This window comes from Portunus trituberculatus, chromosome 49 (genome assembly GCF_017591435.1).
Source record: "Portunus trituberculatus isolate SZX2019 chromosome 49, ASM1759143v1, whole genome shotgun sequence".
In the NCBI taxonomy this organism is placed as follows: Eukaryota; Metazoa; Arthropoda; class Malacostraca; order Decapoda; family Portunidae; genus Portunus; species Portunus trituberculatus.
This window is the reverse complement of record NC_059303.1, coordinates 8,557,860-8,584,696: the sequence shown is the minus strand read 5'-3', so window position 1 is coordinate 8,584,696 and position 26,837 is coordinate 8,557,860. Positions and strand designations below refer to the sequence as shown.

The 26,837-nt window shown below is 42.3% G+C and overlaps 1 protein-coding gene and 1 non-coding gene across 6 annotated transcripts in view; one reads left to right on the top strand and one right to left on the bottom strand.

The window, feature by feature from the left end:
* The first annotated feature begins 2,454 nt into the window (after window positions 1-2,454).
* Window positions 2,455-26,837, top strand: part of LOC123499423 — a 124,642-nt gene continuing 100,259 nt past the window's right edge. For 4 of the 5 annotated variants that reach the window (XR_006672980.1, XR_006672981.1, XM_045247422.1 and 1 more), the window contains exons 1-2: window positions 21,287-21,466; window positions 21,586-21,620. Coding sequence is in view for 3 of the 5 variants with exons in the window: in XM_045247422.1 (XP_045103357.1) it covers window positions 21,588-21,620 (33 nt within the window). In the remaining 2 variants the exon portion in view is untranslated. Of the gene's footprint in view, window positions 2,516-21,286; window positions 21,467-21,585; window positions 21,621-26,837 lie in introns of those variants that run through there. The other variant, XM_045247421.1, reaches the window with a different exon arrangement.
* Trnal-uaa lies at window positions 11,137-11,210 on the bottom strand. The gene has a single exon. It is a non-coding gene; the product is annotated as a tRNA-Leu (tRNA).

The window sequence follows — 26,837 nt, the reverse complement described above, 5'->3', positions numbered from 1 at the left end:
ACTTACTTTGTCACTCACTCACTCGTTACTTCACTCAATAATCCAATCAGTTATTCACTTTATTCATTCATGCATACATTTGATTCATTCATCTTTCTTTAACTCTTTCAAAGCAAACATAAAATATTGCTATACTGAAAGATGCGACAACACACACACACACACACACACACACACACACACACACACACACACAACTGTAATCTATCCACTGTGTGTTCTCTTATTCATTCTGGTTCGCACGTCTTCCATTTCGTGACCCTTCCTTCTCATTGTTGAGGCGACAAAGACGACTATCAATAACATCACGGAACTGAAGACAGCGACAGATTCAATCACTGATCACTTACACTCTCTCTCTCTCTCTCTCTCTCTCTCTCTCTCTCTCTCTCTCTCTCTCTCTCTCTCTCTCTCTCTCTCTCTCTCTCTCTCTCTCTCTCTCTCTCTCTCTCTCTCTCTCTCTCTCTCTCTCTCTCTCTCTCTCTCTCTCTCTCTCTCTCTCTCTCTCTCTCTCTCTCTCTCTCTCTCTCTCTCTCTCTCTCTCTCTCTCTCTCTCTCTCTCTCTCTCTCTCTCTCTCTCTCTCTCTCTCTCTCTCTTCTCTCTTCTCTCTTTTCTCTCATCCTTACATTCCACGTGAGAGTAAGTAATGAGAGGTGGAGGGAGAGTGGGAGAGGAGGAATGAGGGAAGGATGGGAGGGTGAGAGGGAGGGAGAGTTGGAAGGACGAGGAAGGTCACTCAATTAGACAGAGTGAGAGGAAAAAAGGAGCAATGAAGTGAGAGACCAACACACAGAGAAGATCACTGTCAGGCTCTCTTACAAAAACAATCGAGATTCTTATTTTTTCCATTGCACTGGGAAATGGAGAAGGGAAGGACAAACAGATGATTTCAAGGTCAAGAGATGAGTAAAACAATGCACGGAGGGAATATTGATGCAGGAAAGTTGGCGTATTTTTCTCTTCTTTGTGTCTGAAATGTACGGAAATTGGTGTAACTTTTATTAATTTATTTCTTAGAAGCCTCATGAAATCGAAAAGTGGAAAGAACAAAGGTAATTTAAAAGGAAAGAAGTAAAGTAGTACACACAGTGACTATTAAATTTACACATAAAAATTCGTCTTTTTCACTTCTGTTTGTTTGAAGTGTACGAAAACTTACGCAAACTGACGCCTTTTTTTTTTTTTTTTTTTTTTTTTACCATGAACAGAGAAATAAAAAGAAGACAAAGATGGTTCAAGCTCAAGAGATTAAATAGAACACATAGCAAATATTAGCACAGAAGTATTGACACTTTTCTCTTCTCTGCATCTTACAAAACTTTGGAAACTGATGTACCTTTGTTGATTTTTCGTTTTCTGAGCTTTGGAGGCACAGAAAAGGAAAAACGAAAATAGATAAACCAAGAAAAAAGAAATATTCATGCAAAAAAAAGAAAACAAATCCACTTTCACTGTCTAAAATATATATTGTAAACTTTTTCCTACCAAAATGTCATCTTTATGTTTGCTTCTTCCACTCAATGCGACAGGAGACTCTTCACCCTCGGCCTCTGCTCCTCTCTTTTCTTCTCTTCCTCCTCCTCCTCCTCTTCCTCCTCCTCCTCTCACTGCCGTGAACAGCGGAGAGTGTTTTAGCGTCCTCAGTTCCCTCCATCCCAGCCTGACCAAGCCTCAAACGACCTTCCCCGGGCATTGCCTCCTCCCGCCTCACTTCTCCTCCTCCTCCTCCTCCTCCTCCTCCTCCTCCTCCTCCTCCTTCTCCTCCTCCTCCTCCTCCTCCTCCTCCTCCTCCTCCTCCTCCTCCTCCTCCTCCTCCTCCTCCTCCTCCTCCTCCTCCTCCTCCTCCTCCTCCTCCTCCTCCTCCTCCTTTTCTTTCTAGACTTCCATTTTATGTCTTCCACCTTCCCTCTTCTTATTTTCTTCTCATCATACTTATCTCACCGTACAATTGTCACCACGATTACTTGTTTTCACTGCTTTTAATTTGAATGTTGAAGTGTTGTGTCTTTTTTATCCACGTTTTCTTCCCAGAGTTTTATTATTATTGTTATCTTACTATTCTTGTATTTCCTGGTTTTTTTTTTTTCTTATTCTTTTGTAGTTTCAGTTTCAGTTTTGTTCATTTCTGTTCTTTTGTTCAGTTCTGTTCAGTTTTCATTCTTCCCCTGGTTCTTATGGTCTTCGTATCTCCTCGTCGATTTCATGTTCACAACACCATATATCTTTCCTCGTCCTCCTCTTCCCCCTCCTCTCCTCTCCTCCTCTCCTCTCCTCTCCTCTCCTCTCCTCTCCTCTCCTCTCCTCTGCTCTGCTCTGCTGCTCTGCTCTGCTCTGCTCGTGGCCGGGATGAGCGTGAGGGCTATGAAGAGTGTACCCGAGTCGGTAAAACTGTGGGTGAGGCGGGGAGGTGGAGCCAGTGGTGCTGTGATTACCGCGGAGTGCAGACGCGCCCTCTCGCCCTCCCGCCCACCACCCTCACTTACTCAGCCGGGGCCCAGCGAGCACACCAGTGAGGTAGGTTCCGTGGCTCCCTCCAGTAGGATTGAAGGATTGAAGTGCTGCGAAAAAAGGAATTTTGATGTTTACTGGTGTTCTGTGGGTAAATTTTTGGTGACATAGGATTTGTTGACATTGACATTGAAATCTATCTTGCGTTCATCCGCGTCGTGATTCCTGAGTGTGTGTTGATAATATCGTTTTTTTTTTTTTTCTACTGAGAGTTATTCAAGAAGTTCCGTGTCGTAAAACCAAAACGTTGTGTAATGTACGTTCTCCTGTTTTCAATCAGTTACTTACACATTTTACCATTTTATCGAGCCTGAACGTGTGACTTATCGTGATATATTAGTGACAGTATCGACTATCCTGCATTGAAAGGCGTCAGATGTGTTCCCAAATCAGCCCAGTATACTTATAAAAGACTGAAAGCAATTGACAAAACACCCTTACCAGTACACAACAGTTTACCGAAGACATCCCGGTGGTGATTCACTCTCGCGTCTTCCCCAGTCGCTGAAAACCTTCACTCTGAGGTTACTTGTGTTTTTTGACCTGCGTGCCGTGCGTGGGAGATGGCGAGGACCTGCTATGGCGGGTCGTGCAGGATTGGGCATGCTAGTGGTGCCCGTGTCCGCCCGCCGCCGCCGCCCCGACCTTGACATTGAGAGAAAGACACCGCCTCTCCTTACCTCCGCCACGACTCCCACGACCCGCCGACACTTTACGTTTTCTGTTGGGAGTCTTGATGGATCTTAAATTGTTCTCTGATTGATGATGAAACTCCAGGAATCACACTTGCGGTCTTTTCTTTACTTGTCTCTTGTTGCCTTCTTCTTCTTCTTCTTCTTCTTCTTCTTCTTCTTCTTCTTCTTCTTCTTCTTCTTCTTCTTCTTCTTCTTCTTCTTCTTCTTCTTCTTCTCTTTCTTCCTTTCTTCCTTCACGAGACTTCAACGCGCAGAGTTAATTTTCCTCTCAGAGATTTTAATGCCATGAAATAGTTATCTAAAAATTTTTGCTATATCGTTTGTGTGTGTGTGTGTGTGTGTGTGTGTGTGTGTGTGTGTGTGTGTGTGTGTGTGTGTGTGTGTGTGCGTGTGTGTGTGTGTATGTGTGGGTGTACGAAGAAGCCTAGTTAGCTTTATATCAGTTTGATTTATTACTCGTTTTAGAAATGTATTTTTCTAAATGTACGAACCATTTTTTCTTTTAGGTTTATTTAAATTCTCGTCTATTTTCATTTTAGTTATTTTATCTATTATTTTTTACTTCATTAATTTCATCATTCATTTCTTCTTGTTTACTTTTTTTTCATCTATTTCATCTTTTTTTATTTTAATTTACTATTATTATTATTATTATCATTATTATTACTATTATCATCATCATTATTATTATTATTATTATTATTATTATTATTATTATTATTATTATTATTATTATTATTATCATTATTTCGTGCGGCTGATATCAAATACACTGGTGCTTATTTTCTGAACGAGCAAACACACACACACACACACACACACACACACACACACACACACAGCTGGCGGCCTAAGAATAACCAGTACACAAAGGGGGCAGCGGAGCGGAAGACACAGACGTAACTTTGATGTACGGATTCAACAGGGCGGCGACGCAGCATCACTTAACTCGGCGGGTGTAGCGAGGCAAGCACAGACCGCCAGACCCAAACTGAGCACCGAGACAAAGGGCCTGGAGATCCTTGTGTTCCCTGAGCCGAGAGGAATGCAAGGATAACGACGGAAAGATTCTAGCGGCGTCTTTTTGTTTTTTTTGTTACGTGACCAAACTAATTATTTATATATCACTCAGCCCTCTCATTAGCAATTAGTAATTTGCTTTTATTTGTCTAGTCTTTGTTAATTTTGTAGTGATATTAACCCTTTCAATACAGAGACACATTTTTACCTGATTTGTGTACGATTAGACCACTTTATTGGCATTAGGAAGGATCTATGGAGGTCAGAAAATTAATGGCCACAGTCTTCACTATTTTTAATCCCCCATATAGGTTTCTGTGGCTGCATAAAATCACCAAACAGTTAATAAGCGGACTGAATTTGGCAACGCGTCATGGTACTAATTAAGTCAGGAAAGAATCAATATAATGTAACCAGACTGATTATATTTATGTATCTCATGTCCACCGTTTTCGATACCCAGCGACCTTTAACAAATCTTCACTGTCCCTCCTTTAGATAAATTTCTCATGTTGAATACACAGCGAAAACCTTTAACAATCTTCACTGTCCCGCCTTCAGATAGATTTTTCAGTGGTACCTTGATGCTCCGTGGCGCGAAAACAACAACAGTAGCACTTGTAGAAAGGTGAAGCTCTTAACACAGCGTGACAAAACAAGTGACTCCAGAGAGTGTGAAATTTAAAGTCATACGCGAGAGAGGCGAGTCACTTCCGCGCGCCTTGTATGTTTCTGGTCGTCACAGTTGAGAAGTCTTATCGCGCTATGAAACAACAAAACGTAATGCTCGAAAGTGGTGAATTTGAAGTCATGGATGCGTGACTAATTAATGCTGGGAATGTTTAAAAGCGCGCTCATTACATAACAGTTCCCGTTCATGCAAAACATTTCACTCACGTCTTCCTTTCACACTTCACCTCCTTTCTTCCCTTAACGGTTCGTGTCACGCTGCTTCATAATCTGTATCAAGCGGTCAGCGTGAAAAAAAAAACAATATTACTTTTTTTATATCAGTTCTCCCGATGTCATGTAAAAACTGTTCATTTCACGGAGATAACAAAGATAGCAGTCTTTTATAGCGTCACCTCCCTTTTCCTGTCCATCTATCAGGTCTCTTCCATTGTTCCTCTTCTCTCTCTTACCTCTTTTGTATTCATATGTAATCTTATCAGTTCCTTCCTCTTGTTTCTTTCATTTTTTTTCTCTGTATCTTTAATGTGCCTGCCTATATCTTTCTTTGTTTCCTTTCCCTCTCTCCATCTTCTCCTATCTTCTCGTCTATGTATTATTTTACTATCTATACCTTCCTTATTTTTTTCTCTTTTACAGATTCTCTTTGCTAAACTTCTCTTTTTTCATCCCAATTTATCTGTCCTTTCCTTTATCTTTTCTTTGTCACTTCTTTCTCGTCACTCTCTTCCTGCCTGATCCTCCTTTTCCTTGTTTCTCCATTTCTGTCTATCTTCCCTTCTTTCCTATTTATCTCTTCCTACATATCTGCCTCTCCTTTTCCCCGTCTGTCTTTTTACATACCTGTCTTCCCTTCACTTCTACCTATTCCCTATTCTGTCATCTGCCTCCCACCTTTCTTACCCCTGTCGCCTCCTCCTCCTTGTCTTGCCTCGCGTGTTCAGGAGCAATTATAGTACCCGTGTCCCACCAAGTCCTGTCGCCGCGCCATGACCGTCACAGTCCTCACGCCGCGCAAGACACACTGACACCACAAGAAGCTCACATCGCCTGTCTTTCTTCCTCCAAACAGATCAACCAGTGCTAAGGAAATATCGACCAAGCTTGATTTTACAAAGACTTTTTTTATTTTTTTACATTGTTTTTTTTTTTTTTACTCGTTCAATGCATTTTTGTGGTGATTTTTTTTTTCTTATGTAGTTGTAAAAAAGAAAGAGTAAACTTTATCTGAATACAAATAAGGTCTGAAAATTAGGCTATACTAGAAATTTTCAGTAGCGGGCAGAAAAGAAGAGGAAGAAGAAAGAGAAAAAAAAAGGAGGGAAAAAACATGTAAGGAAGATGATAAGTAGGACGATAAAGAATATATAAACTGCAATATTGTGCAGACATAACGGATATTTTTCCTCTCTTTTCATCCACACAAATTTTTTTTTCCACCTTATATTATTCTCAAGACACGAATCATAAACCAACACAACCATAAACAAACTGTCCTTGATTAACATCCAATTGTACCTGAACCGTGTATTCACACTCACAAACTGCTTGCTCTCTCACCGCGACAAATTTCCAAGGCCACAGAGACGACTAGCCGGGTATTCAAAACAGTTTCTCCTTTTTATGAACTAGAAATCTTTCCAATGTATCATCAGAACCTTAGAAATGCCCTTAACCCCTTCAGTACCATGACGCGTTTCCAAATTCATTCTTCTAACTATTTGGTGATTTTATACAACTTCAAAAACTCATGTGTGCGAGTAAAATAGTGAAGACTCTGGCCATTAATCTCTTAACCTCTATAGAGCCCTCCTAATGTAAATAAAATTATCTATCGTACACAAATCTCAACTTGAAAATGTGTCCCAGTACTGAAGCGGTTAAAAACACGAGTATCCTCAATGAAAGCAGTGATGGTGAGAGAACAAAGCGTTTCAGAATACTGGTGTGAGTCTTATTGTTTTATGGGGAAGGCGGTGGACATTTTCACTCTCCCCGCTGCCGTGTGTCTAAGAAGGAATCGCCCCGCCCCTTGAGAGATGATGGATGAGGACGTAAACCTTTGCCGCCTCTCACACTCTGTCATTACGGGTTCAAATGAGACGAGGCGCTCCATCAACACTCAGCGTACTCGCTCTCATAATACTGCATTAACTCGACCTAGGAAAGAATTACCAGGGAATATTCTATCATTACTTCATATAACGAGATACTGGGAAGAGAACCGTTCATACTGAGTGAGGTTTGTGAACTAAGAACCAAGAACGATATTGAGAACAGGAATTCCCCTTTTTTTATTCTTTTTCTTTTCACCAGGTATCCACAAGAATACCTGACCACTTTTCTACGTATCATTTGTTGGGATCCTCTGCTGAGTTTCTTAGGCTGATGTCTTGCGTATCAAACCTTTGCTTAACCCCTTCATTACCATGTCGCGTTTTCATATTCATTCTGGTTACTATTTGGTGATTTTATTCAGCTTCAAAAACGTATGTGAGGATTAAAATAGTGAAAACTCTGGCCATTAATCTTCTGACCTTCATAGACACTTCCTAATGTCAATAAAATCGTCCATTCATACCCAAAACTCAGTAGAAATGATTCCCGGTACTGAAGGGGTTAAACGCGCTAAAAGAAAGACATTAAGAAAGATAGAATGTATGGTAAAAGAAGCAGAAAAAAGTAGAACATGTAGAAAGACAAGAATGACAAATAGAAAATCAGGGAGAAGGATAGGTAGATAGCAACTTGTGGCTAAACTTTTTGGATAAACCCTTGGCAAACTTAGGCAAGATATAAGCAAATTTATGACTGGCTATTTTTGTATAAACTCTTAATAAAGGCAAGCAAAATACTAATAGAATAGATGCGCGAGACAAACCTTATGAACTTTCTGTGGTAAACGCATATAACGCCCATATTTCTCACGACAGTTTTCCAAGGCCACAGAAACGACTAACCAGGTGTTCAGGACAGTTTCTCCGTATAAGAACTGAAAAATCTTGATTCTCCATCACCGAAACACAAAAATATCCTTAAAAACATGAATATCTTCAACCAGAGCCTTTTGAAAGTATTGATGGCGAGAGACCAAAGTGATTATGAATACTGACCTAGGATAGAGAGAGGTACTTTTAACAAAAAAAACAGGTACTTACAACAAACCCTTCAGATAAAAAAAAATAGACGAAAACACTTAAGATACAACACATACTCGTAATAAATCTTTTGGGTAACCGTTCCTAAGACACAAATGTATACCCATAGCAAGCTACCTAGCCTCTCATACCTTCCTTTCACCCAATCTTTGTGGTTCCACGTGCACTGACCTTGCCTTCACCTGAGACAAGCTGACCTTCACCTTCACGCCTTGAGGGAAGCAGGACCGCCTTCTGCTTACCAGTTCGCTTCACCCTGCCATCACTCTTCATCCCATCCACGCATCCACGTCTCCTCCCTGTTTTCCTACCCCGCTTCACCATATCTACAACAAAGGAAAGAGAAGGAGATAGAGAAGGAGAGCTTGTAGAAACGCAAATATAAAACGAGATGAAAGACACGTAGAAAGACAAGAAGTGATGTCTGGTAGTTGAAGAAAAAAGGAGAACAGGTAGAAAGACAAGAATGACAAAAAAGTTAAGGAGAAGGATGGATATAATTTCAAGTAGTAAATGTAGAGAGGACAGACATGTGGAAAAACAAGTATATCACAGAAAGATTGGAAGGTTTCGACATGTCAGCACTATTTGAATCGTGGTTGTGGGTAGTTTGTTCATCAATGTATTATTTTTTTTTTTATTTAGAGGCGAGGCAAAAAACGCTAAGTATATATTTTTAGTGTGTGTGTGTGTGTGTGTGTGTGTGTGTGTGTGTGTGTGTCTGTGTGTGTGAATTTCGTTTTGACTTAAGCTGTAAAGTCTTCTTCCCCGCTGGAATAATGATAATGTTATATTTATGAATGCGTTGGACGTGAAGGACAAAATGAGAGAGAGAGAGAGAGAGAGAGAGAGAGAGAGAGAGAGAGAGAGAGAGAGAGAGTGTGTGTGTGTGTGTGTGTGTGTGTGTGTGTGTGTGTGTGTCCTTGTGTGGGTAGAAACGATCTAAATGTACGTATGATTCCCGTAGACTATTGTACTATTGCAGTTTTCTCTTCGTTCTCCTTTTACCCGACCCGGACACTTTCCCCTCTGCCGCCACGACCATTGCTTCCTTCACCTTCATGCCAAATCTTTATTATTGACTTTTTCCTTCTCTATTTCGCCACATTTCATCGATCTCCGTGTTCTGCTTTTTTTATGTACCATCTGTCTATTATTTTGTCTTGTTTATCTATCAGTTAGTTTCTGTCTATCTTTTTGCGTGTCTATCTATCTCTCTTTGTGTATGTGTTTTTCTCTTTGTCGGTCTCACTGTCTATGTGTCGCGTTAGCTGTTTTTCTGTCTATTTATATACATCTATCTACGTAATTTTTTTTCACAATTATCTAACTATTGTTATTTGTATTACTCTTTATTCTGTTTGTGTATTATTTATTCTATTTATTTACTTTATATAGGAGGAGCACAGAAGATTTACTATAAGAAATAGGCCCACTTAGTGGTGCCGGAACCTGTACAGCGTCGAAAGCTTTAATCACAAAGCAGAGAATAAGTGTTTTGAAAGCCGAAACATCCTTCTTGAAAACATTCCTCCCAAGTATCAAGTATCTGTCTCAGCAATCATTCACTGAGACATGGCTTTGAGGATGATACAGACACCATCACTCCTCTCGCGTCCTATTATTTTCTTACCTCGCACCTGGCCACACCTGACTCACAGCCTTTGTCCCTTTGTTTACACTGCTGGCTGGCGGCGGAGCGGATCAGGCCACGTCAGCTACATTGTCACGTAACTCCAGCGCGCTTACCACCGGAGCGATTGTCGAGGCCCTTAACTCTTTGACTTCTATTTAATTTAATTTAATTTAATTACTAATCACTCGGGCACCTTTCTACTTGTTCTATAGCCACCTCCAATCTTTAACCTAGATAGAAATCGCAAGCTCTATTATTTTTAATCCCTTCTTTCCTGTAGATGCTGATTTAGATTTCATGGATTATTTCTGTTGCTGTTCATTGGTTCGTGTCGCAGTGAAAGGGTTAAAGTAGCAAGTGACTTCGTGTTCGGGGTATTGGTGTGTCCTTGGGATACTTCTAAATACAGCACACCTACCGCCGGAGGGAGTGTTGAAGCCCTTAAGGTAGTAAGCGAATTCGTGTTTGTGTTCCGGGTATTGGCGTATTGTTGGGCCACTTCGCTCCTTGTCACGTGGAATGGAAACCAGATCCTGTCCAGCGTGGGAATAAAAAAGGTATATTCTCGTCACGGTGTAATGGTGGAGGAATCTTAATGTTTCCCTCCACTGGTGCTCCTTCAAGGTCGGGGACGAAGACGCTCCATCCTCTCCCTCCTTCTCTTTCTCTTCCTCTTCCTCCTCCTCCTCCTCCTTCCCACTCTTCGTCCTTCCTTCTTCCCTCACGCTTTATCTTCTTTTGCTATCTTCTCTCTCTCTCTCTCTCTCTCTCTCTCTCTCTCTCTCTCTCTCTCTCTCTGTGTGTGTGTGTGTGTGTGTGTGTTTCACTGTTTGATCTGCTGCAGTCTCTGACGAGACAGCCAGACGTTATCCTACGGAACGAGCTCAGAGCTCATTATTTCCGATCTTCGGATAGGCCTGAGACCAGGCACACACCACACACCGGGACAACAAGGTCACAACTCCTAGATTTACATCCCGTACCTACTCACTGCTAGGTGAACAGGGGCTACACGTGAAAGGAGACACACCCAAATATCTCCACCCGGCCGGGGAATCGAACCCCGGTCCTCTGGCTTGTGAAGCCAGCGCTCTAACCACTGAGCTACCGGGCGTGTGTGTGTGTGTGTGTGTGTGTGTGTGTGCCTGTCTGTCTGTCTGTCTGTCTGTCTGTCAGTATGTATGTATGTATGTCTTTGTGTGTGTGTGTGTGTGTGTGTTTGATCTGCTGCAGTCTCTGACGAGACAGCCAGACGTTACCCTACGGAACGAGCTCAGAGCTCATTATTTCCGATCTTTGGATAGGCCTGAGACCAGGCACACACCACACACTGGGACAACAAGGTCACAACTCTTCGATTTACATCCCGTACCTACTCACTGCTAGGTGAACAGGGCTACACGTGAAAGAAGACACACCCAAATATCTCCACTCGGCCGGGGAATCGAACCCCGGTCCTCTGGCTTTTAAAGCCAGCGCTCTAACCACTGAGCTACCGGGCTGTGTGTGTGTGTGTGTGTGTGTGTGTGTGTGTGTGTGTGTGTTATTGAAGTTAAGAGTGCGTGTCGCTGCTTCTCGCTCTTGTAGGTTTTGATTCTTTAAACGATTCTTCACTGTCATTGTCGTGCGTTTTTTTTTTTTTTTTTCTTTCTTTTTTTCTTCCTCAGTATTTTTATTTTTGAAGTTTCACCCTTTTATTTTTCTCCAATTTTTGTTTTCCTGCTATCAAAATGTTGAGTCACTGTCTTTGCTTCTTGATTCTATAGCTTTTTATTAATTATCTTTTTTATCGTATACTTTTGTACTTCTCTCATATCTTTTCATCTTCCTTCTTCAGTATATATGTTTCAGTATACATGTTTGTTACTTCCTATGTCTTCGTGACTTCACTAAACGTTTCCCTTTTTTTTCTGTCTTGTATTTCTCTTCCTGTGTGAAATTGTTGCTTCGGATAGATTTTCCCTTTTTTTTCTAATATTTTTTTAAAGTTTCTATGTTCTTTTTATATCCTGGTGATGTAGCAATAGTTTCCTTTCAGCACAGAGAGGACAGGACACGGGTTCGAATCCAGGAATAGTTTGAATGTGTTAGATTTGTTAGTTTTCTTCTCGTAGGTTCACCATTAAGACGTCTTCGAGTTAGTGCGCTGTAGTATCTGACTTTTGTTTGTGTCACAGCCTAAAGACAACTCTCCTCCTTCACACAAAACTACATGCATCTAACTACACGTACATTTTTCACGCAAAGTTTAAGATCAGGAAAGAGAAAAAATATGACTCCTTTGCAATCCTCGGACTCCCATTCTTACCACATTTACTTCACCCTGTTTGGGGACCGGCATCTTAGTGGGCCTTTTTTTTTTTTTTTTTTTTATCACAGTTTTTGTTGCCCTTGGCCGGGTTTCCCTCTTACATAAAAAAGTAAATGTGTTTTTTTTTTTTCCTACTTTGCTATATATTACTAATTGTCTTTTTTTTTTCCTAGTTCTCTTTCCTTCTTTTGTATTCGTGTTTATTTTTTTTCATTATATGTTTATTATCCCTTTGTGACATTTTTTCCTCCTCTTTTACCATATGTTCCTTTTTTTTCTATCTTTCATATGTTAACTATCTACTTTTATCCCGTACCTTTACTTTCTCATCGTTTATTCATCATTATCACCATCTGCCATCATTTTTTCCTATAGTACTGTACATATATCCTCCTTTTTATCCTACATGTATCACCATTTTCCTGTCACCAACTCCGTCTCCTTCAGCATCGTATATTTTCTTTTTCCTCGTGATCACTTAGCATTCAGCTCATCCGGCATTACATACATCATGCAAAGCGAGGTCTGACCCTGGAGGCGCCATCATGCTTGTGTCACAGGTGCTCCCTCGTCCTTGAAGGTAGGGAGAGCAAGCAAGGGGGGTAAAGAGCAGCACAGGTAGGAGACAGGTAGAGACAACAAATCACACATAGACTCGTATTTAGAAACGCTCTGCTCTCTCACCACGACAATTTTCCAAGGCCACAGAGATGATTAGTGGGATTTTCAAGAGTGTTTCTCCAGTTAATAATGTAAAAATCTTGTCCATCTGCTGCTAGAACTGTGAAATCACCGTAAAACCTTCTAAAATAGCGGAGGTGAAGCATAGAAGTGTTTGAGAATACGAGCCATAGACACGCAACAGAGAAATGCATGTCTTAGTGGTTTGTTTTTTAAGTTTTTTTTTTTTTAAGTATAGGAGAAAGGAAGTGAAAAGTGAGTATAAAGAGAGGAGGAGGAGGAGGAGGAGGAGGAGGAGGAGGAGGAGGAGGAGGAGGAGGAGGAGGAGGAGAAGAAGAAGAAGAAGAAGAAGAAGAAGAAGAAGAAGAAGAAGAAGAAGAAGAAGAAGAAGAAGAAGAAGAAGAAGAAGAAGAAGAAGAAGAAGAAGAAGAAGAAGAAGAAGAAGAAGAATTGAAAAAGAAATAAAGGATGAATGAATAAAAAACAGGAAATTGATTAGAAAAACAGAAAAGAAACTTAGAAAAAGATTTAGAATGTTTTCAAGGAGGTATCAAGAAAGGCAATAGAAAAGAAGAGAACGATGATAAAGAGCAAAAATAAGAAGAACAACAAAGAAATAGAAAGCAAAAAAAATCAAAATAACAATAAAAAAAACGAAAAAAAAGAAGAAATTCAGGAGGAAGGCTAAAAAAGGAAGAGGAGGGAAGATGAAAGAGAAGCAGAAAAAGAACAATATGAATATCACTTACAGTAATACAGTAACAAAAACAATCACAAAGAGGAAGTGAAGTGCAGAAGGAAGGTGATCGTTGAAGATGAAGAGGGGGAGGAGGAGGAGGAGGAGGAGGAGGAGGAGGAGGAGGAGGAGGAGGAGGACAGGAAGAAGGAATGAGGAAGATGATACTCAATAGTTTATCACCGAAGCGCGTCATTGCCTCCGGAGTGTGGCGGTGGTGGCGTGGCTGTGTCTTGGTGGCCTTCAGGAGAGATACAGAAGGAAAGACACGCCGTCAAATTGTCTTTCTTCCTCAACCTGTTATTTCTGGTCCCTGGCTGGTGCTGACGGGAAAAGGCTGCTCCTGAATCACCCGCCATTACCTCACCATCAAGCCATCTTCTTCCTTCTTGCTCTACGATTTTCTACATTTTTTTTTTCTTTCCTTTACGAGGCTCTCAAAGGTTCACTGGTAGATGTTGCTGATGTTGCTGCTCCGCCTTGTTGCTGTTATTTTTTTCTATTTTCATTTTTTTTCTGCTGTATCTCTCTTCCCCATCACCGTGACAGTCCAACTTCCTGTGTGAAATTGTTGCTTCGGATAGATATTTTCCCTTTTTTTTCTATTTATTTTTTTCAATGTTTCGATGTTTTTTTTCTGTAGTCCGGTGATGTAGCAATAGTTTCCTTTTGGCACAGATAGGACACGGCTTCGAATACAGGAAGAGTTGGAATGTGCTTGATTTGTTGGTTTTCTTCTCGTAGGTTCACCATCAAGACGTCTTCGAGTTACTGTGGTCTAAGATTCACTGGTAGATATTGCTGCTCCGCCTTGTTGCTGTTAGTTTTTCCTTTTTTCCCTTCTCTTGCATTTCTCTTCCTGTGTGAAATTGTTGCTTCGGATAAATTTTCCTTTTTTTTCTATTATTTATTTCAAAGTTTCGATGTTTTTCTGTAGCCTGGTGATGTAGCAATAGTTTCCTTTCGGCACAGACTACAGGACACGGGTTCGAATCCAGGAATAGTTGGAATTTGATAGATTTGTTAGTTTTCTTCTCGTAGCTTCACTATTAAGACGTCTTCGAGTTAGTGTGGTGTGGTGTCTGACTTTTGTTTCACCCTAAGTCTTGAAGAATGCTTTTATCCTTCGTTGGAATCATTTTAAAGTGGCGATGATGATAGTTATTGTACTTGAGCATGATTGTGTGTGTGTGTGTGTGTGTGTGTGTGTGTGTGTGTGTGTGTGTGTGTGTGTGTGTGTGTGTGTGTGTGTGTGTGTGTGTGTGTGTGTGTGTGTGATAAAAGTGATACAACCTTATTCAATACCAAATTTAATCTCTCTCTCTCTCTCTCTCTCTCTCTCTCTCTCTCTCTCTCTCTCTCTCTCTCTCTCTCTCTCTCTCTCTCTCTCTCTCTCTCTCTCTCTCTCTCTCTCTCTCTCTCTCTCTCTCTCTCTCTCTCTCTCTCTCTCTCTCTCTCTCTCTCTCTCTCTCTCTCTCTCTCTCTCTCTCTCTCTCTCTCTCTCTCTCTCTCTCTCTCTCTCTCTCTCTCTCTCTCTCTCTCTCTCTCTCTCTCTCTCTCTCTCTCTCTCTCTCTCTCTCTCTCTCGCTTATCATTTCTTACTTGTATACAAAAAGCAAAACCTTTCCGCGGGTTGGCTGACGAAGCACTGGAAGGAAGAAATAAGCTCACCGCGCCATCAGCAACATGAATCACGGCAGAGCTCACAGCCCTTTGTCGTCTCCCTCTCAACCAGGAACAAGCAAATAAGCCAAGGAAATAGATCACCACACTAAATTTTTTCAATCTTCTTGTTTTCATTCTTGCGGAAACAAATACAGGAGGATGTTTGTCGAAGCCGCAAAAAAATGTGATCTGTTTTCTTGCAGTCTTGGTGGTTTTCTGAGGTCATGATGGAAGACTCTACTCTGCTAGGAAGCGCAAAAACTGAGACGTGAATAATGCACTGAAATTGTTTATGGTTCTCAGCACGCTTCCTTATCCTGAATTGTTGTTTCTTGCCCTCCTCCCTCATCAAGGTGTCAAGGGATGGATGAATGAAGGAAAGCATAACATTCAAGTGCTTTGAAAATTGTTCTTTTTTAAGGAAAGTTTTACTTGAATGCGTGAAATATTTTGCCTGGAAACTAAATTATTGTACAGAACGTTTGCAAAAATCACGTAGCCGTTATGAAGATTATGTAATGATGTAATATGGCGAGAAATTGCAAACTAAAAGATTATGATTATTTTCATCCTAAGAAAATAACTCCTACTCTTACAAGGAAACAGTTATTGAGTTCACGATAATAACTTTGCCTAATAAAACTGCAATAAAGTTTGAAGGGAAGTTTTCTTGCCAGCTAAGAGTTAAGAAAAAAGTTAGAGAGGTTGAATTTTTGTGCAATAAAGTCGCAATTCAGTCTAGAATAAGAAAGTTTCCGTTTGATCAGATTACAAGTCAATCCCGTGAGAACACTTCCCAGAATCACTCGGAGAAACCTTCATGATGCAAAAACACATCAGTTGTCCGTGGCTGAGCTCCTTGACTTCACGCTGCGTGGTTCCTAATGGCTTTGTAGGGTGTAATCTGTCAGTGTGCTCCTCGGGACTACAAAACACCCAGGTCATCACTCCCTTGCTGCTGCTCCCTTCGTGACTAGGAAGAAAAAGGTGGTGGTACTCTAAAGGGAAGGTGTGCGAGGATGTGTGATTGCTTCCCTTTGTAATCCACACCTGCAACTGGCGTGTGGTGTAATTGTTGTCATGTTGTTGGTGTTCATTGTAGTAGCAATGGTGGTGGTGGTGGTGGTGGTGGTGGTGGTGCAAGGATCTCTACGGTAATAGCGGTAAGCTTCATCCTGTCTTTAGCGTCCCAACCATCACATATATGAAAAAAATAATAACACCACAAAAAGAAATGTAAGTGCAGATTCTTCTTCTTTACCAGTCAAGGTGAAGGTCGTAAAAAAAAAATGTTGTCCTGCACCTCTCTTAACTCTCCTTTCCTTACCTTAACTACTTTATCACTTCAGCTTCTCTCACCTTAGATATTCCTGACAGGTGACCGTGCGGCGCAGTGTAACCCAAGACTCACCTTATGTAAAATGTCTCTCAGAACTTCACTATTCTTCCTCTCCACGTCACCTCACCACTCCAGCTTCCCTTCCTTCCCACAACATTCCGCTGCTGAAATTGTATCCTTAAGAGACTCCTTCACTCACAGCTTCCCTGCAAATGATTTTATTAGCTACTTTGTTGTGTTTGGCGAGTAACCTTCTGAAACATATGCAAATTGAACAAATATTTATTCCTCTGAGCATGAAATAGCAAAAGGCCTCTTGTGTGCAGTGAGATGCGTAGAGGGAAGGCAGAGCAACAACACAGAGCTGGAGGTTACACACGTTGGAACATTAAAGCGTGGAAACATTAAAGGAACATGAAAGCGTTGAAAATTCAGGTGTTATGACCAAGAGGGAAGCGTAGCCACCATCTTGCCTACCTGGGGCTGCGGCGGTGTCCTTGCAGCGTCCTTTGTGGGGTAAAGGGAGGGCCAAGGAGTACTCCACCTGCTCCTCCCTCCTACTCCTGTCCTGTGCCTCGCGGTGACAGCCATGCACCAGCGCCGCAGCGGGGAACTTAGATCACGTGACACTTGCGGTGAAAATCATGTCGGAAGAGATGAGCATATTTCATGGTTTCGCTCTGTTTCACAGTATGTTGCTGCAGAAGTATTAGTAGTAATAGTATTAGAAGAGGAGGAGGAGACGTAGTAGTATAGTATAGTGGTGGTAGTAAAAGAAATTGATGTGGTTGTTGTTTTTGTTGTAGTTGTAGTAATAATAGAAGAAATAGTAGTTGCAGTAGTAGTAGTAGTAGTAATAGTAGTAGTAGTAGTAGTAGTAGTAGTAGTAGTAGTAGTAGTAGTAGTAGTAATAGTTGTTGTTGTTGTTGTTGTTGTTACTGTTGTTGTTGTAGACATATCAGAGACGAAAAAGTGGAGCTACAGACAACGTGTAGAAATCTTTAAGGAATATAAGCATCATTTGCACTGCTTATGTAAAGATGTGGAAGACAAAAGGCTGAACGTCTTCCATTCATATTGAGAGAGATGGTGAGGAGGTGTCTGCGGTGCAAGAGAAAAACAATGAATGATAAATTGTTCCAACATGAAGATGAATTAGAATATTCTTTAATTTACCAGACTTTCAAAACTTGCGGGCATGCCATTTTGTATAAGACTTAACTTCGCCGGCAAGAGAGATGTGAACGAGGGCGGCACTTCCCCGGCCAAGCAGGGATCCAGCAACGCCTACACCACCTCAACCTCCTATGGGAACCTACTGTCCGTAGAGGTGCGGCTCATCAGGGCCATGGATGACGCTGTGGTAAGGAAGGAGCGAGTCTTGGCAGGGGAGCACGTGACCCCGGACTCCGTGGAGTGGTGGCGCTGTCCCGTAGAGAAATCTGGCAAACTCGTGATCCATCCTGGAGAACATTGCCTGGACAAATTTTTGCCGTACCCTTACCCGAAGGACGGAGAGGCGCCCCTCCAAGTCACCAGCGCCACCTGGTCCTCTGGCTTCGTGGCGCCCTATGGGGATCGTACTTACCTGTCCAGGCAAAGAAGACGAGCGAAGAGGAAAGCCCTTTGTTTGAGATATCTGTTCTTCCTCTTCCTGTTTCTGCTGCTGATTCTGAACTTGGCAGCTCTGATATGGTCCGCGCTGGTGGTGATGTTCTGGAGAGAGGGAGAAATACCGCTGACAATACCCCTGAGATTTCCCAGCATTCCATACTACACTATAAAGATCGAAGACAAGTGATCAGCTGTCACCAAGTCTCAGCACCAAAACTGTTTCTTAAAATTCTATCTCAGTCTTCCTCAATCTCATAAGTTCTGATTTTTTTAATGCTAAAGAATGATAATCCAGGAAAAATAGACATACTTTTACCTATTATGATATTTTCTTTCTCTCCTTCATTCTTTGATTTCCCTACGCCCCTCCAACGCTCCTACAGCTTGTTCTTCCTCCTTCTCCTCCTTCTCCTCCTCCTCCTTCTCCTCCTCCTCCTCCTCCTCCTCCTCCTCCTCCTCCTCCTCCTCCTCCTCCTCCTCCTCTCTTCCTCCTCCTCCTTCTCTCCTCCTCCTCCACAATGCATACCAACATTTTTAAAAGATGAATTACTGCCTTTGTTGCTACTTTTCTCTTTCAGTGCCTCCCTCTCATGCCTTCTTTCTCCTCTCCTGCCTCTTTTTCCCTCTTCGCTCCTCTCTCTCTCTCTCTCTCCCCCTCCCATTCCTTTTAACCGTACTGCCCTTCCTTTCTCCTTCTCTTTGACCGCATCACCGCCCGTCTCTTCCCCCTCCTCTCTTCCCTTTTTCCTTCCTAACCTTATAATTTCCTCTCCTGGGAAAAAAAACTGCAGTATTTTCGTTTTACTTATTTTTTCTTAAGTGAACGCTAAATATGCATGATTAAAAGTGTATGAGTCACTTTCAAAGGTTAGAGATGGTGTGAAAAAAATGTTAAGGTTACAGTTAGTCTTTTTTTTTACTCTCCTATTCAAGTATTATTATTTTTATTAGTGTACCAGTATAGTCATTATATAAAAAATATAACTTAACCCTTTCAGTACCATGACGCGTTTCCATATTCATTCTGCTTACTATTTGGTGATTTTACACAGCTTCAGAAACTCATGTGTGGGGGATAGAAATAGTGAAGACTGTGGCCATTAATCTTCCGACCACCATAGACCTTTCCTAGTGTAAATGAAATGGTCTAATCGTACCCAAAAATCAAGGTAAAAATGAGTTCCAGTACTGAAAGATTAATGGACCAATAAGTCTGCTGCTGTATGTTTGTTTCTCTCCTTTGTGTTCTTTGTTGTTGCCTGTCATTAAGTAGTACGACGTTATAAGCTTTTGATGTCCGACTCTCTGTGACACCTTTGAATTGTAAGGTTAACCCGTCTGCGAATTAGCTAACTGAGGTGTTTGTTGTCTTGGTGTTGCGTTGCTGTGTCAGTAGGTGCTGTGGGCGGTGGTGGTGTTGGTGGTAGAAGTGGAGTAATGATGGTGTTGGATGTGGTAAGGATGGTCGTGGTGGTGAGGATGTATGGTGCTGTGGTGATGGTGAGGATGATGATAGTGGTGGTGGTGTTGGTGTAGTTAGTGGTGATGATGGCATTATGTAGTGTTAATGGTGATGCTGTATTAATGATGGTGATAGTGAGTAGTAAGCATAGCACAGTGTTAGCGAGAATAGTATAGTGACAGTGATAGTGGTGATAATGGATGGTGATGACGATAATGACGAAATTTGCAAAGTACATCATGATAACGACAACGATGATAATGATGACAATGACACCAACATATAAGAAGGTGATGGTGATGGTGACTGGGGGGTAAGACAGGAGGGGGGAGTCGTCACCTATCCATGGCAGGTGGGGGGGTAAGGGGTAATAGGGGTGGGGTGGCAAAGAGCAGCAGCAGAATGTCAGCGAGGAAAGGATAACACGTTTGCCCTTTGTTGTTCGTCCCGCGTGGGCTTAAAAGGCTTGGGTCATGTTTCGTACACGTCACACGCACCTATTTTGACTCAAAGGGGATTGGGGGTGGGAGGGGAGGGGATGGTAGAGATGAGATGACCTGCCTGCTCTTTACACACACACACACACACACACACACACACACACACACACACACACACACACACACACACACACACACACACACACACATTACTGAACAGCACAATATTTTCCTCGTTTATTTATTTATTATTTTTGTAAGATATTGCACATATTGTAGTTATTGCTGTGTATGTCTGTATTTTTATCCATTTATCCATTTATTTATTCGTTGATTTACTTAAGAAAGGTAGGATATTAAAAATTATCATGGATATATGTAGAAAAATATCAATCTCCTTCTCTATTTATTTTTTCTTTTAATTTGATTTCTATTCTTGATTTCTGCTTTTATTCCGTTTTTTTTTTTATTCATTTTCATTTTTTCTATAATGAATGTTCCTTATGTGATTTATATTGCATAACGAGATTATTGATTTTGCATATTTTATCTTTCTTTCCTTTGATCCGTTTTCGTTGAGTTTCTTTTCTTGTGTCCTGTCGCTAATGGAAGTGTGTCCGTGGTGACGTGTGGTGGTGCGTGCCATGCAAGCTGAGTGCATGGCAGGGCGCGGTGATTGGCGAAGACTAAGCGTGACGTCACTAGTCTCTCCACCATTAGTGTCATCAGCAAGGTGGCAGGGTGGCAGGGCGCTGATGCCACGTGTGCTGCTCAGGTGTGTTTGTGGGCGAAGGAAATTGGAGGTTGAAAGGTCTTGGTAGTGGCATTATTCGTAATGTGTCTTACGTAATGTTCCGTAGCACCAGGAGTGGTAAAAGTACTCATAGCATGCTTACCTGTATTTTCATGGTTATATTTAGCAGCATTAATCATATTAGAGCTTTATCCGTCTCAGTTTAGTTACCTTTATAATGTTTTGTTGTTTTTATACTTACGATTTTCATGAAAGCGAAATTCGACACTTTTCAACAACTGCCAACTCTGTGTGGGGCGTCGCGACCAGCGTTAGGAAGTTTTCACATATGTACACACAGAACACATGGCGGTGTTTTCATTCCAGCCGTCCAGTAAGGCGCCATGAGTTCCCTTCACACACACACCACAGCAACACTCGCGACACAACACACGTGCCTCCATAGGGTACAAACATTCCCACGGCAGCGTTCCTAACTACCGTCTGGTTGTCTTTGCGCGATACATTTTGGAACATACGAAGAGCAGGAGAAGTTTCTCGCGGGTGTCGCTCACTTTCGTCTGGCGTAGGTGGTCGCCATGTCGGACTGGCAGCGAGGGTCCAAGATGGCGGTGGAGTGAGAGTGTGTCTAGTAAGCCTCCGTGAAACACGAGCGATTTGTCTTGGATAATCAAGTCGTGTCGTGCCAAAATTTGTTCTATGCAGTCCTAAGGTGTCACGAGACCCATTGGTGAGAGAACCCGGTGGATTTACTAGGTAAGGGAGCGGAGACGAGGCCTTGTGTTTGTAGTGACGTGAACGCTGCCGTAAGAAGTGAACACTCTCTCACTTTCACACTCATGCAAGATTCTCACGTATTTTATCTTTCCTTGCAGTCATGGATTCCCCAGCAGCTGCGATATTCCTTCTGGTAAGTACCCATTTTGTTCCTTTTTTGAGTGAGTGGGCGTCGGAGAGGGCCAGGAGGCACCCACAGAGCCCAGGAGTGGAGGTGGGGCGAGGTTGTGTGGAGAGAGGAAGGCCTTGAACACCCAACCCACACACCTCCCTCACTGGGCTTGCACTCCCTATATCGACATGGCTACCTGGTATTTTGTTACATAGGGACCCTTTTCATAACTTGTAATACGTGTTGGATGCATGATGAGGGCCGGAGTGTGATGGGAAGGGCCGGAAAAGGGTCAGGGTTGGCAGGGGGAGTGCCAGGAGCAGATGGATGGAAGGGAGCGATTTCGTCATATGTGAGAGGTGGATGTGAGAGTGCCACTGTTACCTGGAATTACACGCTGAAAAGGATTAATTGCTTCTACCTTACGTAATAATTCAGGGCTGGTAGGGAGGTCTTTTGTCGCATTGGGGCTGAGGGAGGCAGGTGTACGTGAGTGTGTGTTTGTGTCTAGTCTAGATTGCTTCCCCTGGCACTGAGTTTAGCCTAGCGTATACGTAGAGTTGACACAGAAACTCCCTCAGCGTGTCGTCTTAGTTACGCTGCCCAGGATCCGCCGCGCCCTTGGGAGTGTCAGCTTAAGTCAGTTCTGGAAGTTCTTGGTGCATGACTCACAGGTAGCCAGGCACTGCATGCCCCGCGGCCCTCGTGGTATTTACTTGCATGACGCAGTGTGACTCGGGGGAAGGAAGTGGTATGTTTTATTAGACATGGCATGTATTGTCTCCTCGTATTAATGTCTCGAAATCAGGTCAGGCAAAGGCTGTATGTTATGTACTTGTTTTAAAATGTCATTGCAAGACTTCATTATTAAAACCAGACGTGTCTCTCAGCGCGCTAAGACGTAATATTCTGGTACAAAGTCAAAAGATTAAATTAGTAAAGTTTCCTTCTTCAGGGTGGTAACTTTGTGATATTCAGACCATTACCCCTCGAGGAAAAAAAACCGACCGCCAGTGCCCGCGCCTCAAGGCCACGCCGCCCCTCGCCTCGCCGCCCCTTGTCGACTACCACGCAAAAAACTGCCTTAAAAATCAACCTACGTGTCAGACATTTTAACTTCCCTTACCAACTTGGCTTTACTTGCGATTTGAAGGTAACTCTCTACGACTGTTGATGGGGAAAAGGGAAACAATTGGCGTGTGTATGTGGCAGAGGGGAGTGTGTGGCAACGGGAAGGGCGTGGACGCAAGCGTGGGCGACGAAGGCTCCAGTCTAGGCGTGGGCCCAAGGGAGGACAACGGTACCCTTGGAAGGCCCTCACCTCCACTCCCACCACCACCACCACCACAATAATAATAATGTCAAGCCGGATCACCATCACCACCATACCCGCCCACTCTTCCTCATCCTACTCCACTATTCCCACGCCATTACTCCACCTCTCCTCCACCTCTGCCCATCCTTTATTGCTTTTCACTCCTACACTATCTATTGTCATATCCATCCTTTCAGCCTTACCTAACCCAATCTTACCTAACCTAACCTAACCTTACCTTGCCTTACCTTACCATACCTAACCTAACCTCACCAAAGCTTACCTTACCTAACCTTATCTTACCTTACCTTATCTTACCAAACTTAACCTATTTCATTATTTCAGGTTTCTTTCTCCTATTTTTATCTATCTTTCCTCTTCATTCCTACTTCACTATCTTGTCCGTCCACTTCTCATCCACTATCCTTCCATAATTTCTTCTACTCCTCCACTTCATTATTCTCCATTCGCATTTGTAATTCTCTCCATTTCTCTGTTCCTTTTTCACTATATCTCCACTTCTCCACATCTTCATTATCCATCTACTTATTTGCTACTTCTCTTTGCCTTCACCAATCTGCGCTGCCTCACTATAACTACCCTATTGTCACCATCACCACCACCACCATCACCACCACCCACAGTACTCCCACGATGCTTATAGAACTTACTTACCACATCATACCAAAGCACCACCACCACCATATCCTCAACTAGCAACATCAACAACAACAACAATAGAAACAACACCAACAACAACAACAACACCTTGAACAAACCACAACACCACCGCTGCTCCAGAAGAAAGGGAACCAAGATATATAATTAATGCAGTGCTTATACACGGCTGACCACCTGCCGGCCACCACCATCACCACCACCATCACCACCACCACCACCACCACCACCACCACCACCACCACCACCACCACCACCAACGACATCATCATCACAATTAATGTTGAGATCACTACTCCATCTCCTTCTCTTCTTCGTCCTTCTCTTCTTCCTCGTCCTCGTCCTCGTCCTCGTCCTCCTGCTCCTCCTCTTCTTCCTCCTTCAACTCCAGTACTAACACCCAAGACATCACCATCCATCACACCTCAACACCTTCTTCTTCCTCGTCCTCGTCCTCGTCCTCGTCCTCGTCCTCCTGCTCCTCCTCTTCTTCCTCCTTCTCCTTCTCCTTCTACTAACACCCAAGACATCACCATCACCACCACCGTCACCACCTACATACATCACACACACACAAACACCACGTAGTAATGACCTTTTCACCACCATCACCACCACTACCTCCTATCTCTCACACTCCCGTCACTTACACGCCTACACCACCACCACCACCACCACCACTACCACCACCACCAGAACTCTACCACAGACTCAGTTAAATTAATCTCTCACACTCATTAACAGCAAAAAGAGATAACAACGGTAGCAATTGAAAGAAAGTATATGCACAGTAGCAATTATGCTCCCTCCCCCACACACTCAATAGTTGCGTCAAAAGTATAGTGAAGTACAATAGCGTACAGTTACCGCGGGATATTCAAAGGACCCGCTAGGATAATGTGAGACTCATTATCGAACCCAGCCGAGATGAAAACCCAGAGCTGCACTTCCGGTTGTTGACTTGTATTGCTCGCCCGCGTCCCTTTGTGTGTGTGGGGGATAGGTGTGTGTGTGTGTGTGTGTGTGTGCTCTCTAATGCAGGAGTTAACCAGTATTCTCAATCGTTCATACCTTTCTCTGGTAAACTCTGGTATTCCTTGCCTGCTTTTATATTTTCATCTTCCTACGGCTTGACTTCTTTCAAGAGGGAGGTTACAAGACACTTGTCCCAGACTTTGAATAACTCTATGATTCTTTTAGGGAACTGGACAATCAAGTGGGCCTTTTTGTTGTTGTTGCCCTTGGCCAGCTTCCCCTCTTGCATAAAAGAAAAATATATATAATAATAATTATTCATTTTCTCTCGGTTTGTAAAAGTAAAGTTAAGAATAGAAATAAAAACTTAAAGCAAATGTTTCCGTATCGTATTATCGTACTATTTCACCTTCGTAATGGTAAGTAAAGCTAAAGACTTAAGGAAAAAAGACGGGAAGAAAAAGGTAACAGAAGTGGCGTTATTCTTGAGTCATTTTACGATCTGCTTTCCTTCGTGTTGTAGCAGACTGTTGATGGCCGGGCGGTGCATGACTGTTACCTTCTCACTTTTTCCCCTTGGCAGGTAAAGGTGAATCGCGTAATTGGTTTCCTCAGTTTACAGGTTATTGTTTTGGTGCATTCTGTCCTTGAGTGCATCTTGATCTTTTTGCTCTCTTCTCTATCTTTTTCTTTTTCTTTTTCTTGTTTCTTCAATCGATGCTTTGTCATTACGCGGCGAAAACGTTCAAGGTTGTAAGATTGTGAGGTAATTTGCGCGTATTCACCATCATTAAGACAGAGATGAGCCGCGTCTGTCATCTCTGCGCATCAATTAGCGTTAACAAGACTTTTATTCCCTCGGTTTTACTTTTCATACCAAAATTTGTGAATGAAGGAAAGAGTGTCTTATTTTTTTATTTCTTTCAATCATCATTACATTTTTTTTAAGTGTTCAGTTTACTTATACCAACATTTTATCAAACGAGAATGGACTTTTTTTATTTGCATATATATCAATTAACAATACGACTTTTTTTCTATTCTAGTTTACGTATCACCGAAATTTTATCAAAGAATATTTCACCTTATCATGAGAAAAAAAAGTCTCTCTGCCTTGCTTTCCCTCATTCTCTATTTTCCTGTTACATAATCTGCCTCTTTTCCTCTCAATCTTTATCTTCATTGTAACTTCCCTTTCCCCTTTTACAAACCGCACCTCTTTTTCCTCCGCCCCATTCACCCTTTGTCCTTCATAACCTCGTCTAATTCTCACTTTCCCTTCATACACTCCCTCATTTCCTAACCTTTTGTCAATCACTAAACTCTAAACTCTTCCCTTTCTCTTTATGTGTTCCTCTTTACCTATTCGTTTCTCCTCTTCATGTCTCTTTCCTTATCTTTGCCTTATATCACTATACTATATAAACTCTCCCTTCACGTACTCTATCCTGTGTTTACCAACCCTTTGTCCCTCATTACTTAATCTAACTCTCCCCTTTCCCTTTACATTCCCTCGCTTTGTCCTCCCTCACCTCATTTAACTCCTCCGTCCCCCTTTCCCTTTCTCCCATCCTTCTCTCGTTCCACTTTCCAAGGTTTCAGGGTCACAGCGGATGCCAGGCGATGCACTCTCAAATAGCTGCCTGTCCCAGTGTCCCGCATCACCTAACCTGACTTTTATGACTTTCCTGGCCACTTGAATGCGCTGCTGGGAGTTATGAGAGGGGGAAAGAAGTAACTGATGATTGTAAGAGACATCTATGAGAATAATCGTGTTTGAAAGGGATTACTGTGTTGAGGATTAAGGAAAGGTTTAGTTGATCGCGTTATTTATTTGTAGTGAGTTGAAAGAGAGAGAGAGAGAGAGAGAGAGAGAGAGAGAGAGAGAGAAAAGTAATTAGTCTTTTCGTTTTTTTCTATGGTGTCTCAATAGCTGAGAACCAAAACACAGGGTAGTGAGGGACACGCGGCTCAGGGTACACACTTACTGTAGCTGTCACACTCCGCTAAAGAGAACGCTCAAGGTGACGTGATTTCCTTGTTCTCATCTTTAGCATTCCGCGTTCCAAGATGCGCGTTGCTGATTTGTTAACGAAAGTGACATTTTAATTCCTTCACTTCCTTTCCTCTTTTCTTTAACTCAGCTCTTCCTATCCTCTACCTTTCCTTCCACTCTTTACCCATTCTTTTCTCCTTTACTGTCCTCTTATTCTTCTCTTATTCTCTTTTTGTACTCTATTTCCCTCCTTTAATTCACCTCTTCCCACCCT